General features: G+C 58.8%; 2 protein-coding genes across 2 annotated transcripts in view; one reads left to right on the top strand and one right to left on the bottom strand.

Annotated features, from left to right (window-relative positions):
• The window catches only part of LOC118639337 (leukocyte immunoglobulin-like receptor subfamily A member 2), a 462866-nt gene that overhangs the window by 147961 nt on the left and 297068 nt on the right, over positions 1-17837 (bottom strand). The window lies entirely within an intron of this gene.
• On the top strand, positions 4285-14539 carry LENG8 (leukocyte receptor cluster member 8). The gene is made up of 15 exons (XM_036275665.1): positions 4285-4393; positions 6272-6364; positions 7292-7463; positions 7782-7883; positions 8251-8361; positions 9079-9328; positions 9517-9658; positions 9857-10045; positions 10221-10499; positions 10578-10718; positions 10839-11124; positions 11507-11608; positions 11687-11755; positions 11872-12209; positions 14188-14539. Exons 2-15 carry the CDS (start codon positions 6327-6329, stop codon positions 14348-14350), a joined length of 2382 nt encoding a protein of 793 aa, XP_036131558.1. The 5' UTR covers positions 4285-4393; positions 6272-6326; the 3' UTR covers positions 14351-14539.

Here is a 17837-nt window from a genome sequence, read left to right as displayed (position 1 = left end):
CAACCTGCTCCGGGGACAGTGCCAGGTGGGGAGTTTGACTGGGGCGGTACACCTCTGAAACGGTGAGGCAGGTTCCTAGGGCGAGCTCAGGGAGGCCGAAACCTCCCCTGGAGCAGAAGAGCAAAAGCTCCCTTGACCTCGATTCTCAGTATGGATACAGACCGTGAAAGTGAGCACCGTGTATAATCTCTCTCACTGTAACCTTACGAGGGGCTCCTGTAATCTAGTCGTTCTCGATGTGCCTAACCCCTGCAATGGGGAATTTGTGTGTGTAAACTCAGAAGGACTTGATGCAATACCAAAAAAAAAAAAAATCATACCAGGGAAATTAGTCACTATCCAGGGTGCAGTCCTGCCGGTGGCACTAGCCCTCACCTCCCTCCATCATGGTTTGATCACTGGAGCCTTACTGTGGGTCTATCAAACACCTCTCTAGGCCCAAGTATGACTGGGCTACTTTGCTTACCAGTGAGAATGATGTTTTTAGGTGCACTATACATTTCTGCCCCCAGGAGAGAAATTGCTATGCAATGCCTAGACCCAGAAAAACAGGATGGCGTAAGGGCAGTGGGATATGTCCCCCCAGCCAATACCTTCATCTATTCCTTCATCCCTAATTCAGCCTCATCAAGCCCTGAGCCCAGAAGCCATCATAGGGTGAAAAGGGGAGTTGGACTCCCCATGGCAGGAGTCATAGCTCAATTACTACTGCGGGCCTCACGGGAGGAATTACTTATAATGCCATAACAGCAAAAAACCTAACAGCCACCATGGCAAATATAGGTAGATACAGGTGAAAATTTCAAACTTCTCTCAAAACCCCTCGACTCTCTTGCCTGCATGGTAACAGATAACCGCATTGCACTAGATGGTTTACTAGCCAAAGAAGGGGTGTATGCATGATAGTAAATACATCTTGTTGTTTATATGTTTACTCAGCCGGCCAGGTTGAGGAGAGGACACAATGAGTTCTAGATGATGCCCAGTGGCTAAAAGTATTCAGTCAGGATCACCTAGCCCAATCTATCTGGACAAGTATAGAGGCAGCCTTGCCGAAACTAACCGGGATACTCCCCTTCATAGAGGCCCTAGTATTAGCCTTCTTATCACTTTTCAGACCCTGTCTCTTGCTCCTGATTACTAGGTTTGTACAAAATCGACTGTAAATTTTAGGCAACCAGACAGTTGGACAATTTGCTCTAGCACAGGTAAAGAACCCTATCGCCCCATTCCCCGAGAAGTTATCTGACAAATTCTTTTTAGGAGTCCATGACAATCCCACACCTGCATGAAGCAGACAAAAAGAAACTGCTCCTTTTTCCTTTTTATCACCATTATAAGATGGGAATGAAGGGGTTAGTAATGTTTTAAAGGGTAAAGGTAAAAGCTTGCAAAAGGCAGAAACTGTGAAAAAAACACATTGCTTGCATGATCTTTGTTCAGCCTTCTCTTGAATGCGGATGATCAGATTATCCATTATCCTAAAGACAATGAATCACCCAGCAGACACAGGATGTGATACCTGACCAGTCCAGCTGCAAAGTGGACAATGGGCCAGGCAGAGTACGTCGGCAGGAAATGCAGGAAGCTGGAAGCAGCATATATAACCTACATCCCAACTGTTATTCAAGGCTGACTCCTTTTTGGGGTTCAGCCTGCCCGCCCTCAGGCACATGCAATAAAATTGTTTTGTTCTACACTGGCCTTGCGTTGTGGATGTGATTTCCTGCTGGCTCAGACCTTCTGCTGACCTTTACAAAAGGTAAATCTTTTTGTTTTAAAATGATACGTACGAACAATTTCACTGCCAACCAAGATGGAAAAGCATCCAGCTGAGCCCTGAAATTGCCAAGACCCCCGCTCATCAGTTTCCCACCACAGGACAGGGGAAGGGAACTGGAGGCACAGCCCTTCCAAAAGGCCCCACCAAAAACTGCTCTAAAAAACAAAGTCTAGCCTGGCCGGTGTGGCTCAGTGATTGAGAGCATTGACCCATGTGCCGAGAGGTCGCCGGTTCGATTCCTGGTCAGGACACATGCCCAGGTTGTGGGCCTGATCGCCAGTGGGGCATATGCAGGGGGTGGCCAATCAATATTCTCTCTCATCGATGTTTCCATCTCTCTCTCACTTCCTCTCTAAAATGAAGAAAGGAAAAAAAAATTATAAAAAACAAAACAAAGTCTACTTGTAAAAAATGCTCAAACCAAAAGCAGGCAGAACAAGAGGAAAAGGAGAGCAAAGAAACGATGGACAGCTGCTGTCTATGGAGTGGCCCTCTGTCTACTGCTTCACGAATAAACTCTTTCACTTCAAACTCTAAAATAATAATAATGATAATGATAATAAAGAGAGAAAGAAACCTGGACAAATAGAAGCCCAATAACAAGTTGATAGGTTTAAATGTAACCATATCAATAATCATATTAAAGAATGGTTACAAACACTGCTTTTTAAAAAACAGACTGCAGGTTTGGGTAAAAAGAAAGATCCAATTAGATGCTGTTTACAAGAACCCATCTTAAATACAGGGGGTAGTGTTGTGGCGCGAGAGAACCGAGAGACCACCAGAGTCAAATTAAAGCCAAATGGAGAGCGAAGCTGGCTGGTGACTGATCCCAAGTTCTCGGAGACCAGCCCTGGGTCTGGTCTCCAAATATTGTGGCCCGACAGAGTCAAAGAACACTCGAGAATTGAAGTCCAAATAAGAGCCGTTTATTAGACGGCCGACATCGGATTCCGAACACCCCTGTGACAGGGTCTTCGGAATCAGCCCCCATATGCTTTATTACATGCCTTCTATACTTTACAGCAAATAGGATCTTCTTGATATAATGCCCAGGGCCACAGCCATGCTGTACAGAATTAGTTTGCCTTACGCATAACAAGAACACCCAGGAACATCCAGGTGCACCCAGGAACACCCAGGTATTTCAGGTATTTCAAGGTACACTGGGTCACACTTAGCCCCGAGCTGCACAAACACAGTGCGAGCCTGATTCCTCGAGATTGTGGGGGAGCTCGAGTCTCTGACTCAAGACCTCCAGGCTCCGTGGTGGACTCTGTCAGACACGTAGCCTGGCTCCCAACAACTTCTGGGTTCAGGGAGTAGTCCAATTTACTGAGGTTATTTTGACAAAACAGGTTCAGCTAGAGGGCACACAGTGACTTTCCCAATGATCAATTATGGAGCAGTACAATAATTTACCAATCATCCATTATGGGGTAATAAACATGCCAGCACAGTGGGGGAGGGGGGCAAAAACAAAACCAAAAAAACCCACAACTAACTACACGGTGGCACCCTGGATGGGATTCAAAGACATTAATGGGAAAAGCGGTAAAGGGGCCTTCTTAGCTTTAACCGCTGCATTGTAATAACCTGAGGGCAGTGGGGGGAAGCTGGGCCGAAGGTTTGCAGGACCCCGGGTTCTCTCTGCAGCTTTTCCCTCCGTCTCAAATTACTCTAAAACACAACGTTAAATTGTAAAAAAGTAAAAGGCTGGTTAAAGGCCAAGCATGCCAACAGTAACAACGTGATACGTGGGCATCCCTGGGGGAGTTCACAATGGCAGCACATGGGGAAGAAGCGCCTTGAAAATACTGCTCCACCACCTGCTATGACCGCCCTGACCGGCCCCGCACCGGGCTGGACACACTCGGAAGCTTCTTTACACGTTTTTTTTTGTGTTTTTTCTTCTTAAGGCCTATTTGCAGAGATGGTCCACATTCCCGTTCGACATCCGTGGCCTTGCAGGACCTGCCACCTGCCGGTCTCTGCCAACCCCCCTCCGCGCTCCGGGGCCCCGCACCTGTCCTGCCGCCCTCGCTCCCTGCACCCCCCAGGCGGGGCCTGTTTCCCGCCCGCGGGCGTTTGCACGCGCCGTTCCCGATTCACTGACGGACGAAGCTCCCATTTCCGGCGGGGCCTGGTTTTCTCCCCTTTGCTTTGCGATCGTCATTCTCTTCGCCGGGGTCCCCCGCCCCTGGACGGTGCGCCGGCTCCCAAGGTCCCCCACCCCCGTTGATTCTAACGATCGTAATAATAATGGCTACCGCGAACGCGGCCAAAACACGGCGGCAAGGACGCGCGCAACGCCCAACTGGGCCCCGGATGTCCCCTCGGGGACACCGTCCCCGCCCCGGCCTTCCGGCTTGCCCACCGCGTTCACTGGGTCGGTGCGTAGGCGGGGGGCGGGCTCAAGCCCAGGTCGCGGCGCCCATTGGCTGTGCGGGGTCGACGGGGGCGGGGCGAAGCCTCTGCCTGACGTCAGGACGCTGCGGTCGGGACGTCGAAGCCCAGAGAAGACCAGTCAGCTGGCTCGCGAACCTTCCTTCGGCCGTGTTGTGGTCGCCTCGGCCCGCCGCTGTCGAGTCCCGGGGGCGAACGACGGAGGTGGGTGTGAGGAGCGGCGGGCGAGCGGCCAGCCGGCCGGTTGGGTGGGCACGGAGCCTCCTTTCGGCCTGACGCCCCGCGGGCCCCGAGGCCTGGGTGGCTGTCACCCCAACGGACGCCGCCCGCGAGCGTCGACAGGGTGTGGCGGGCGCGGGTGGCACTGCGCCTGCGCAGGAGGGATGGGGCGCGCAGCCGCGCACCCTCGGGCCTGAGCGGTCGGTGTCGGCTCGCCGCCGGTCGCTTGGAATTTCTGGGCCCCCGGCGCCCCTTATCTTCCCTTGGCGGGCGGTTCTACGGCGTTGTCCGGGGCGACGGGCGGCCCTTGCGCAGGCGGCTTTCTGGGAGCGTGCTGCGCATGCGCGGCGCGGCCGGGGCAGTGGCTCCCCCGGCCAGGTGCGGGGTCTGGGCTGGCTCTTCCTCCCGGGGGCAGTGGCTCCCCCGGCCAGGTGCGCGGGTCTGGGCTGGCTCTTCCTCCCCCCGCAGGACGCCCAGGGGCCACCGCCTGCTACACCGGCCCGGCACCTGCCCCGCGGAACCCCCGGGCCTCACCCCAGTCTCCTTCCGCTGCCGCCAACCCCCCCGGCCCCCGCGCAGGACCCCCCTGCCTCCCTCCCTTCTCTTTCCCCTTTAAGACCGTTACCAGGGTTTCCCCAGCTCGCGACCCCTGTTCCTATCCCCGGACTTCTGCTAAGATGGTTGGCTCAACAGCGGGCTCGCCTTGGAGCCCACCCGGACTTGTCGTGGTTCCTTCAGGTCGCCCCAGCCCTGGTCCCCAAGGCGCCCATTCACTCGCTTTCTTGTGCCCCCCCGCCCCCCTTAACTCCCGCAGCTTTCTCTCCAGACGCCCCCACCCGCGGCGGTTTCCTTGTCTCCGCCCCAGGCTTACTCCCTCTAGCTGGGGATTTGCCCTGCAGCGTTTTTCTTCGCCGTAAGGAACTTTTCTGAAACCTTAAGAGCGTTCTAGGAAGCCGTTTCTTCACTCCTCGGGCACCCTCAGCCTCTCCCCGTTTGTAGGAGTAACTTTCACCAATCCCCTTTTCTTCCTTTGTAAAGAGTCTTCACCTGAAGGTTTTTTTTCCCCCATTGATTTTTCAGAGAGAGTGGAAGGGAAGGGGGGAGGGACAGGAGAATCATCGATTGACCGGGGCTGGGGATCAAGCCTGCGACCCAGGCAGGTGCTGTTGACCTGGAATCGAACCCAAGACGCTTCTGGGTGCTTGGACCGACCCTCTAACCACTGGGCCGCACGGGCCAGGGCTCCTCCATGTACTCCCTCTGGTCTTCACTGTCCATTGTTCAGGGCTCGGGCAGACACTTCCCTCTTTACAGAGTTCTCCCAGCTTTAAGGGTTCGCTCAGACTCGTTAAGAATGGTCTCTGGCCCTGGCCGGTTTGGCTCAGTGGTCGGAGCATTGGCTTGCGGACCAGAGAGAGCTGGGTTTGGTTCCCGCTGGGGGCACGTACCAAAAAAAAAGAATGTCCTCTCTCCTGCTTCTCAGGAATTCTTAGACTCCTTACCCTTGACCTCGGTCTGGTCTGGACCACTCCCTGACCTTCCCCTGGCCCAGGGTTTCCCTCTGGTCCTTCCCTTTCATACACGTTTCAGATACTTCCTCTCGTTCGCTCTGGGAAATCTCTCCAGACTCCCCTGTTTTTCAAGTCCTTCATTTTGCACTCGGAGCGCTGCAGGGAGGACAGGTCTTTTTATCCCACACCCAGAATTCTCTTCAGATTCTTTACCCAGGGGCTCATCCTTCTCAGACTCCTCTTTCCTGCCTGGCTTCTCGGGAGGCCATCTGCTTCTCATCTCCACTTTGTGGCTTTTTTTTGTTGTTGTTGCTGCTTCTTGAGTCTCCTTAAGTCACTCTTTTTCTCACAGACATTGAAAAAGCAGTCTGGCTCCCGAGGTCCACCCCTTACACCCCAAGGTCCAGATGGCGGCCAACGTGGGTGATCAACGTGGCACAGACTGGTTAGTGGGCTAGAGGGACAGAGGCCAGAGGGGTGGCAGGAGGAAGCAAGCCCCAGCCTCCTCCTCAGGGCCCAGGGATGGGAAGTGATACAGCAGTGCCTGGGGGTTGGGTGGGGTTGGGGTCCACTGGGCAGAGTACAGGGAGCATCCATTATAGTGGGAGTCATAGTGGGGACACGGTCAAGCCTTCTGAGCTTCCACTTGTCACAGTGTGGGGCTTGTTTTGCAGCACTGTGATGCCTGGCTCAGTGAACTGTGATTGGGAGGCAGCCTCCAACACTCGCTACTCAGCCATTTATCTTTTTGCTAATTCCTTTTTTTTTTTTATCTTCACCCAAGGACATTTTTTTATATTTTGTTCAGATAAGAGTGGGAGGGAGAGAGGGAGAAAAAAACATCAACGTGAAAGAGACACATTGAGTGGCTGCCACCCACACGACCCAACCAGGGCCAGGGACAAACTGCAACTGAGGTACGTGCCCTTAGCAGGAACTGAACCCCATCTCTCCAGACCGCAGGCTGACGCTCTAACTGCTGAGCCAAACTGGCCAGGACTGTTTTTCTCAAAACAGTGTGATTATAATCTGCTGAGTAGGGTGGTGTCGACAGAATTCATTGGTTTTTAGAACATTTAGACCTGCTAGGCACCAGGTCCTATGTTAAGTGCTGCAGATATTGGTAGTTATCTTGTTTGCTTTGTATTTAACAACTGCCTGTGTACCAGGCACCTGCAAAAGTCCTTTAGGTAGGTAATCTCATTGATTCCACACAGAAAATCTAAACAGAAACAGCCCATTGTAGATTGGAAAACTTAGGCTGCCATAGACAGTGAGGGGGGGACCTGTGAGCCTACCCTCGTGGCGACCTTTCCCCCCTGGCCCACCGCACAGAGGGCAGAGCAGCCAACTCTGTGTGTGCTCTCCGCAGGTCCTCCCAGTACAGCATGGTGGCTGGGGCGGGCAGGGAGAATGGCATGGAGACGCCCATGCACGAGAACCCAGAGTGGGAGAAGGCCCGCCAGGCCCTGGCCAGCATCAGCAAGGCGGGCGCTGCTGGCAGCTCCAAGGCCAGCAGCAACGGGCCTGTGGCTAGCTCACAGGTGAGGAGGCTACACGGGCCTGGGCACACTGGTGGGGGGCTGCTGGGGGTGGGGCACGCTTCGTGTCCTCATGCCATGCAGTCGAGTGTGGCTAGAGTGGCGAGGGTGGGGTGGGGCAAGGACTACTTCCTGGGAGCATCCAGGGCGCACGTGTCCTTGTCCCTGAGTGAGTCTGATGGCAGAGGCGGTGTCTGTCTGGAGAGATGTCCCCAGTTCTGCTTCTTGGCAGTTATCCAGGAAACAGGCCTTCCCTTTGGGGGCCGTGGGCTCGTGGGCTTCTGCCGCCCAGGCTGACGGGATGTGGGCCTCTCTCTACAGTACGTGTCGCAGGCGGAAGCCTCGGCCCTCCAGCAGCAGCAGTACTACCAGTGGTACCAGCAGTACAGCTATGCCTACCCCTACAACTACTATTACCCCATGGTGAGTGCAGGTGGCTGGTCACCCGACATCCTTCCCCAGTCCTCTGTGCCCATCCGGGCCGGCTTCCCTCGGGCATGGGCTGCTATCTTTTATTTGTGTCCTGTTGTAGTGCTGAGAAGAACTGGCACGTGGTATACATTTGGGGCACAGAAATAATTCTGAGAACTAGTCAGAGTGGGATATAGAATTAATAGAAGTTTTCATTTTATTTAACAAATTTCTTAATGTAAGAGAATTGGGTTCGTTTGTGCAGTGGAGTGAAAAGCAGAGGGGTGAGTGATGAGGGGAGGATCAGGACTGCGTTGGCTGCTGAGCAGCAGGGGGAGGGGCGCTGGCCTGCCACTCACTCTCCTCTCTGCCTGTGCAGAGCATGTACCAGGGCTACGGCTCCCCCTCCCAGTACGGGATGGCCGGCTCCTATGGCTCAGCCACACCCCAGCAGCCATCGGCCCCCCAGCACCAAGGCGCTCTGAACCAGGTAATGCCCCGGCCTGTCTGTGTCGTGTTCCAGCTGGGATGTGGTTTCTCAGTGGGCTAGCCGCAGGGATGTCTGTGTTGTTGTACCCCCGTCCCACTTCCCTCCTGCCAAGCAAGTCTTGCTTCGAGAATGAAGAGGGCAGAGCAGAGGTTTTGAAACCAGGAAGGTCTTAGGGCTTGTCGAGTCCAGGACCTAGGCTGTGGTGATGGTGGGGGCAGCCCGTAGTGTGGAGCATGCCTTCTGTGTGTTCCCCGCACGTGCGCTCATGCACAGTCACGCACGGTCTGGCCTTGTGCTTCATGTGCATCTTGGCAGAGTGGTGGAACCAGTGCAGAGAGGCAGTGGGTCTGGGTTTGAATCGTAGCTCCCCCTCTGGTGGTGTGAGTACAAGTCACATGACCTGCAGCCCAGTCAGCTCTGTGGGAATGGCTTGTTGCTGAGCTGCTGCGAGGGTGTGTGATCATGTGTGTGTCTTGTCTGGCACGGCGAGTCATGTGCTCAGACCATAACCCCTGGCGGTTGCTGCCATTCAGTAGCTGGGGCCGTGGGAAAGGAGTTCTGAGCCTGAGTCTTCTTGGCTGTGGACTGGTGGTTAGTAAAAGCTCATACCCCAAAGGAAGGTCATGGCAGAGTTGAGAGCTGAGTGATGTGATTGAGAGTCACGTGTGAGAGAGCCCAGGGACTCTGCTCCCCCCTCAGCACCCCTTCCTCCAACAGCCTCCAGTCCCCGGCATGGATGACAGCATGTCCTACCAAGCCCCTCCCCAGCAGCTGCCGGCAGCCCAGCCTCCTCAGCCCTCCAATCCCCAACATGGGGCTCATGCTCTGAACAGTGGCCCCCAGCCTGGGACGACCCCAGCCTCACAGCATAGCCAGGCGGGTCCCACCTCAGGCCAGGCCTACGGGCACAGCTACACCGAACCAGCTAAGCCCAAGAAGGGCCAGCAGCTATGGAACCGCATGAAGCGTAAGTGGGCAGAGCAGAGAAACCAGGACGGGGCTGGACCTCAACAGTAGGCACAGGGGTGCTGAGCCTTACTTCTGGGTGCTGGGATTGTCCCAAGGCCTCTGGGTGCCACCTGGAGTTGGTCTTGCTATTCTCACGGGGCTGGGATACATCTAACCCCAGCTTTTGCTGCCTCTCTTTCCCCACAGCAGCCCCTGGGACTGGTGGTCTCAAGTTCAACATTCAGAAACGGCCCTTCGCCGTCACCAGCCAGAACTTCGGCTCCGCCTCAGAAGGCCAGCACAGCGGCTTCGGGCCCCAGCCGAATCCCGAGAAGGCCCAGAACCACAGGTACTCGGCACCTGCGTGCGTCCATGCAGGTTCTGCTCCTCCAGGGAGGGCGGGGGTCACTGCTTGGGGTTGCTGTGAGCATAGACGGGTGGGAAAGAGATGCTGGAGCCGCGTCTGCACACGCCTCAGCTCACAGAGCGGCAGGGACACGCTCTGGGTAGGCTGCCCCAGCTGAGCCCCAGGTCTGCGCGCGTGCAGGGGGAGCCTGTCCGGGAAGCCCGACGACTGGCCACAGGACATGAAGGAGTACGTGGAGCGCTGCTTCACAGCCTGCGAGTCGGAGGAAGACAAGGACCGCACGGAGAAGCTGCTCAAAGAGGTGCTGCAGGCCCGGCTCCAGGATGGCTCGGCCTACACCATCGACTGGAGCCGGGAGCCTCTGCCAGGGTGAGTGCAGCCTGGATGCAGAGTGGGGCCAGGAGGGTGGGGCGGAGGGCTGTGGAGGCTCTGGGCGATGGCCTGGGAGAGTGTGCCTTTCCTGCCTGAGCTGGGGTGTCCCTGGGGCAGGGGGCAGATGGGCTGTGGGGTGGTGATGTCTTGTTCTGTCTTGTTCTGTCCTCAGGCTGACTCGGGACACTGTGGCGGAGAGCCCCAAGAAGAAGCGGTGGGAGGCCCCCAGCAGTCTTCACCCTCCCAGGGGGTCCAGTGCTGCAACCAGGGGCGGGGGTGCTCAGTCACAGCGAGGGACACCAGGGGCTGGGGGTGCTGGCCGAGCGCGGGGCAGCAGCTTTGCCAAGTTTGGCAACCGCAATGTCTTCATGAAGGACCACAGCTCCTCCTCCAGCACGGAATCGCGTTCTCGCTCCTCCTCCCGGTCCCCGACCCGCCACTTCCGCCGCAGGTGCGCAGGCAGGCTCCAGGTGGGGGTGGGCCTGCGAGGTGCCGGCTCGGGCCTCACCTTCCTGCTTCTTTTGCACAGTGATTCCCACTCTGACTCGGACAGTTCGTACTCAGGGAATGAGTGTCAACCTGTGGGTCGAAGGAACCCACCCCCCAAGGGCCGAGGAGGTCGGGGGGCCCACATGGATCGGGGCCGAGGCAGGGCCCAGAGAGGGAAGAGGTGAGCCTTTGATGCCAGGGAGTGACCAGGATGGGGGTGCTGGGCCCTTGGGCGGCATTGCAGAGGCCTGGTGGTGCTAGATGCCCGTCTCCTTCACCGGTCCTCCTCCATCCCCCCCAGGCATGATCTGGCTCCCACCAAGCGGAACCGCAAGAGGATGGCAGCGCTGGAGTGTGACGACCCTGAGCGCGAGCTGAAGAAGCAGAAGCGGGCGGCCCGCTTCCAACATGGACATTCCCGCCGCCTGCGCCTGGAGCCCCTTGTACTGCAGGTGGGCGGCCTGGAAAGCAGTGAGGCCGACCCCGACTGGCAGGAGCTGCAGATTGTGGGCACCTGTCCCGACATCACCAAGCACTACCTGCGTCTCACCTGTGCCCCCGACCCGTCCACCGTGCGCCCTGTGGCAGTGAGTGCTGGGACGGCAGCGGCTGTGGCTGGCTGGGTGGGCACTCTGAGGGTTGCTTGCGCCTCAGTCCTGTCTTGGGAATGCAGCCTTGTTGGGAGACTTTCTTGGCCTTTGGGCCTCCAGGTCTTACTTGATGGGGAGGAGGACCCCAGCGTCCTCACTGAGACCCAGGGACAAGGCAGTCATCCCAGGTGCTGATGTGGGAACTGGGCTCAGGAACCCTTACTCTAACCGCCTTGTGGGCTCTTCCTGTCGTGTGGGTCACTAAATGGGTTTGATGACGTTGCCCTGAGTTCAAACAGCAAGTTAGTGGGAGTTAACAAATTTTGGTACGTCCTGTTCTACTTGTCTGTCGCTGAGCCTCCACGTGGTTGCCTCCTAGGTTTTGAAGAAGTCACTGTGCATGGTCAAGTCCCACTGGAAAGAGAAGCAGGACTATGCCTTTGCCTGCGAGCAGATGAAATCTATTCGGCAGGACGTGACGGTGAGGAGCTGGGGGCTGGTGGACCTGGTGGGGATTGTCCGCCCTGCTTGGGTCTGACTCCTCTCCCCACTGCCCCAGGTGCAAGGCGTGCGCACAGAGTTCACGGTGGAGGTGTACGAGACGCACGCCCGCATCGCCTTGGAGAAGGTGAGTGGGCTGACGAATGCCTCCTGGGCTCCCCCCGAGCTCCCCCCAGGCCCCCCCCCCCCCCCCGTAGCCTCACTCTGCTCTTCCTCTCCCTCCACGCCCCACCCGCCTGCCAGGGTGACCATGAGGAGTTCAACCAGTGCCAGACACAGCTCAAGGCGCTGTACGCGGAGAGCCTGCCCGGCAACGTGGGTGAGTTCACCGCCTACCGCATTCTCTACTACATCTTCACCAAGAACTCGGGAGACATCACCACGGAGCTGGCCTACCTGACTCGGGAGCTGAAGACGGATCCCTGTGTGGCCCATGCCTTGGCGCTGAGGGCAGCCTGGGCTCTGGGCAACTACCACCGCTTCTTCCGGCTCTACGGCCACGCGCCCTGTATGTCTGGCTACCTCATAGACAAGTTCGTGGACCGGGAGCGCAAGGCTGCCCTCAAGGCCATGATCAAAACGTATGTGCAGTTGAGCTCCCCTCTACCCCTCCTCTCTCCCTGCACACTCCCGGCAAGCAGGCTCCCGTCCTGGTTCCTCTGTCCTTTCTCATCGTCTCCTTCTCTCTCCCCTGCTCTCCTTCTGGTCCTCCCCTCCTGTTCTTCCTCCTTCCCTTCGCTCAGCCCTCCCTCTGTCCTGGTCCTCCTGGGTCTTCCTTTTTCCACCATTCTTGGCTCCGGGGTCCCTCCACCCCGTGCTCTTCTCCCTGTTGCTCACCTCACCTGGGACCCTAGCTGGTCTGCTCGGGGCTCCCTGCCTGTGAGGTCTCTGTCTGCCTTTCTTTCGTGGTTCTCTCGTCATAGCTCCTGCTCTAGAGACCAATTAGAAAACATCGCCCTGCTCTTGGAAGTTTTGGGTCTGGTGGGACTGGGCCTTTGAGGGTACAGAAAATGTTAGGGAAATGGGCGAGATGCCAGGCAGGCTGGACCTGGTGGTACTTAAAAAGGGCACGTCCTTTGTTCCCCAGACATTCAGTATGCCCACTGTGTTCTTTAGTGTGGGGACTCATAGTTCTCAGCAGTGAGTCCCCTCTGGGGACATACACAGTGTCAGGAGCTGTTTTTTGTTGTCACAAGTCCCAGGCATGCTATTGGCCGGTGGTGGCTGTTGCAGACCAGCCCACAGTGTGCACAGGGCCCCACAACACATAATCGGGTCCCACTGTCAGTGTTTCTGAGGGTCAGAACCCCTCCTGGATAGGGGTTGGTGTGTATGAGGGGCCTTGAATGCCATGTCTGGTAGCTTGGTAGCCATGGGGATGGTTTGCAGCGGGAGGGACGGTCAACCCAAAGGTTAGGGACGCACACTAGGGCTACAGAGAAGAGGACAGGAGGAGGGACACGTAGGGCGAGGGTGCACAGCATCTGCTTGCTGACCAGCAGTGAGCAGGGCGGGGCCTGAGGGAGCCCTGGCTGCCCCTCTCAGCCCACCCTCTGTGGCTGGGCAGCCCTGCAGGGTAGCTGCTGAGCTTCTGTACGCTCACAGGGTGTAGCTGGGCCAGCTACTCTTCCTTAGTTTATATGTGTTCGGCCTTGGAGCTGAAGGGCCTTGTGGGAGGAGCACTGGCCTGTCACTGGCCTCATGCTCATGCTTTCCCACTTCTGAAGGTGGCGCTGCCTTCCTTGGCAGATAGGTCCTTCCAGCCTAGAGCCAGGGCCTGCAGGGTGCCAGGAGGCCAGCTCAGGTAGCGGGCAGCAGGCAGCAGGCTCTCCTGTGCCCCCTGGACAGCCAGGGCTGGGGCCATGAATGGGCTTTGGCAGGGCTGGTTCAAGTACTTTCTGTCACCTGCTTCCTAGGTGACACTGGCCAGGTGGCCCTGCCCCTGGTCCTGCAGGTTGCTCAGTGATGTGAGGGTGGGATGGTTTAGCTCACAGGTGAGGACTTGGTCAGTGCGACAGCATTTAGGACGGCTGTTTCCGACACAGGCCACGGGCTCCATTAGTATCTCTTGTTGACAGAGATTCCTGTGTAAAACACGTAGTACGTGCTGGCTGACAGCTGCTTGGACCCAGGGTTGGGGTCCTGTGAGGGCCGTGCCCCCAGAGTAGCAGTTAGCCTGCCACCCTATACCTCCCTCCATGGGTCACTCACTCCCTCTGCCTGCCCCTGCTCCTTGGCCGCAGTGGCCCTCTTCTGAGGGACTGCTCAGGCCCTGGAGCAGCAGACGAGCTGGCTGGGCCCTTCCCCCTCCCCCATTCCCTGTTCCCTGCACAGGTAAGTGAGGGTAAAGGGGGCATGATTGGGGTTGGGGCTATCAGCCCCATGCGGGGTCCCCCAAGTTCCAGAAGTGGGGAGGTGGGAGTGGGGGCTAGGTGCCAGAGGTCAGCAGGTAATGTGCTGAGGAAACCCTTTGGGTGTCTGAAGGGGGGGCACCCACTCCCTGTTCGTGGGGCCCCTGCCCACTGCCCGCCTCATCACATTCTCCTCTTGTCTCCATAGCTTCCGCCCTGCGCTGCCTGTCTCCTACCTGCAGGCCGAGCTGGCCTTCGAGGGCGAGGCTGCCTGCCAGGCCTTCCTAGAGCCCCTGGGCCTGGCCTACACGGGCCCGGACAACGCCAGCATCGACTGCCGCCTCAGCCTGGCGCAGCTGTCCGCCTTCTGAGCTCCGCGCCAAGGGGGTGGGGGGCAGGGCTGCGGCCCCCACTGCCGCCTCTACAGATTTTGTTTTTGAGCCATGGACTTGGGTTGTAAATTGTGGGGAGTGGGCTCCAGGAAGAGCCACCATCCCTGCCCCCGTTTTCCCACCGGGGAGTCTGTACAGAGATTTTTTTCTACATTTTTATTTTTTGCCTCAGAGGGATGGGATGGGGAGGTGGGGTGGGGCAGCAGAGGGTTGGGGGCTTGGTCTGTCCACCCTGCACCTCTACTAATGCTGTCTCAGTGTTTTCTCTCTCTCTCTCTCGAGCTTGTACTCCGGTACCAACCCGGCACCCTGGCCCATCACATACCAGGGGGCCAGTGGAAGAAGACAGGCCGCTCCGCCAGTGCCCGCCGCGGCGGGGGCACCAGCACGCTGCCCGCCGCTCATCGCTCCTCACCCATCTGCCTACCTCACCATAGACTCTTGTTGCTCAGCCCTCTGGGGCCTCAGTGCTGGGGGCGTGGGGAGCCGTAGAGACTGTGTCCTGCCCTCGGCTCCCGCCCCAGAAACGCCAATGCCACACCAGGCCACCAGCAGATCCACGACGCCACCCGTACTGAGGACTCCGGAGGCCATCGCGGGACCTCATCGGCCGAGCCGCCTCGTCTGCAGTTGTACTAAGTTGTCTCATGTTCCCTCTTCCCTCCATCCCAGTGTTTCTTCTAGTTTTTTCCCCTTCCCTCCCTCTTCCTCCTCCTGCTCCCTCCTCCCTCGGTTCCGTACAGGTAAAGGGTCCCCCTCCTCGCCTTCATGGATCACCAGCTCACGTCATGTTTCCTTCTCGTTTCTTTTTGTGTGTGTTTATTTAAGTTGTTTTTCCTTCTTCCTCCCCTTTTCTTTTCGCCCTCCCTCCCTCTTCTGCCATGTAACTGAGGTTGTGCAATGAGTGCAAATAGCTGGACTGTCGGGCTGCTTTTTTTCCAGATACTCCTCCTCTGCCTCCCCTCCCCTTCCTCTCCCTTCCCCTTTCTCTCCTTCATTCTTTCTTTGGATCACTGAACACGTTTGGAAGCTTGAGAGAAACCAAAATTAAAGAGAGAGAGCGACCATGTGCTTTGTCCCTCCTGTTGCACTGGAGCGCCTCCAGTTTTGGGGTTTGAGATGGGATTTGTCCACCGGAGAAGTCTGGGACTGTCACTCCAGGGGGATCTCAGCCAGGGGCTGGTAGGTGCCACCTGCCTTCCCCATGCGGCACAGCCAGAGTTGTCTCAGGAACTGGCTCCCCAGCTCCTGATCTGGGCTGAGGACAGGTGTGGGGAGATGGCCTTGGGCGCCCCTGGGCACCTTGGCCAGCGTGAGGTGGGGGTGCAGCCCGCCTAGGGGCTGAAACACTCTGAGCCCCTCCGCCGCCAGCCTCTGGCTCAGCACTTCGGCCATGTTTTCCAGGGACGGGGAGGGTGGTGCACAGAGCACGTGGGGGCCCAGGAGCACCAACTGCCTAAACTTCAACTGCGGAGGTACCTGGAGTCCTGGAGCCGAGAGCGCGCGTTTGAGGGCGCTGACAGCTGCCGCTGTCTCCCCGGGGCCCGCTAGCCTCAGCAAGGCCAGCGTCAGGTGCAGGGCCTGAGGGGGCACCATGAAAGCAGCGCACGAGGGCACCGCTCGGACCAGCTCGTTTTGGGCCTTGGCCACACTCGCCTGCAGCTCGGGTTCTGTCACCATGAGGGCCACAAAGTGCGTGGGGCGAGGCTGGCGAGGGGCCTTCGTCCCGGTCATGGTGGTCTCTCCGCAGCCTTTGGGCCAGGCCCCGAGACCCCACTCCACTTGACACCCCTCTTCCGTCTCAGGGAAGTCATCGGGGATTGCCCTGGGGCAGCCACAGTATGTGCCTCTCTGGCCCTGGCTTTGGCAGCCGGCTTCGGCGCTCTTTCTGGCTCCATCCATGGGGAAGCCGGGCTTCTGGCTTTGTCCAGCGCCTTGGCCTTCACAGACTTCCCCGCCAGCATCAGGTGCCCAGCTTTGGGGTCCGCGCGCTCCTGCTCCGGCGCCAGCGAGGGGCGCAGCTACGCAGTACTGTCCTTCCCGGGTTCCGGGCGAGTCCTCGACCCCGTGCGCGTCCTCGTTGTCGTGCACGTCGACCCCGTGCGCGTCCTCGTTGTCGTGCACCTCTCCGGCCTCACGCGCGTCCCTCCCGCCAAGCACGTCTCGGTCCCCGAGAGCATTCCCTCTGTCCAGAGCGTCCAGGATGGTGGGCCCCCGGCCCTCCACGGAGCCAGAGCCAAAGACGCGGTCGGTGCGCGAGGCGCGGTCCCACACCACGCGGCCGCGGAAGCGGAAGTAGCGAATGCGGTGCTGCGGCACGGCCAGCAGGCCCGGCCCGAGTGCCGCCAGCGGCTGGTCCCAGCAGAAGGCGCCGAAGGGCTCCTCTACCACGCCCAGGAAGCGGTCGGCGTAGCCCACGGAGAAGTCGGCGGGGTCCAGGCTCGGGTCCCAGCGGATGCGCTGGATGACGGCCGCGGCGGTGCGCAGCGGCGGCTTTTTGATCCTGGCCTCCGGCCCGGCCTCGGCCTCGGCCTCGGCCTCGGCCCCGCTGCTAGGCCGCGCCAGCGCCTGAGCCCCAGGGTGGGCCTGGCGGCAGCGGGCGCCGAAGCGGCAACGGCCCTCCAGGAAGAAGCGGCAGGCCGGCGGCGGCGGGGGCTCCTCCGGGGACGACTCGGCCGCTCCGGCCTCCGCCATGGGACGGGCGCCTGGGCGGTGACCCGGCCTGACGTCACCAGCGGTCCCTCCGACCGCGCCCGGCCCGTCACCAGCGGTCGCTGCCGAGCAGCACTTCGGAGGCCTCCTGGCGGGGACTCTGAGTCCTGCCCGGGTGGATCCTCATCACGGTGCCCTCGGGGCGTGTGTTCCCGCCCCTCCACCTGGCCCCGCCCCCGCCCAAATGATTTACCTGCGCAGCACCCCCACCCTGGGCCCTGAGCAGCCGGCTGGACCCCGCTAACAATTCTCCTGTGCACCGCCCCCTCCAATTCCTTAGTAAGCCCGCCCGCCCAGGCCTCAGGATTCACAGGTGCTGCCCGCCCCTCGGGGTCCGCCAACGGGCGCCAGGGACAACCAGGTATCTGCAGGCTCACACCGGACTCGACACCGCAGCCGCCCTCACATTTGAGCCAACAGGCCTTTGGGGGACAAAGGGCACCCCTTTTCCTGGCCGATTCGCGCCAGCCTCTGCGCGCAGTCAACAGGAGGATGAATGGGGTTGCAGGAGCGAGCGCCCTCGGGACCCCGCCTCTGGGAGGGGCACCGCCCGACCACGCCCCGAGGTTTCCTAACGGGTCCGCCTGGATGATCCCGCGGTACCAGAACTCCAGGGGACGCACCTGACTCGTAAAGGCACGAGCCACCACCATCCCATCTCCCACGGGCACAGGAAACAGACAGAGCCGGGCCACGGACCTTAGCTGTTTATGTATAAAGAAGTGGGGTGCAGGAAGGCAAGGGCACCGGGCAC

Source organism: Molossus molossus, unplaced genomic scaffold (assembly GCF_014108415.1).
Source record: "Molossus molossus isolate mMolMol1 unplaced genomic scaffold, mMolMol1.p scaffold_m16_p_21, whole genome shotgun sequence".
NCBI lineage: Eukaryota > Metazoa > Chordata > Mammalia > Chiroptera > Molossidae > Molossus > Molossus molossus.
The sequence above is the reverse complement of the archived record's forward strand: the minus strand, read 5'-3'. Positions and strand labels throughout refer to the sequence as shown.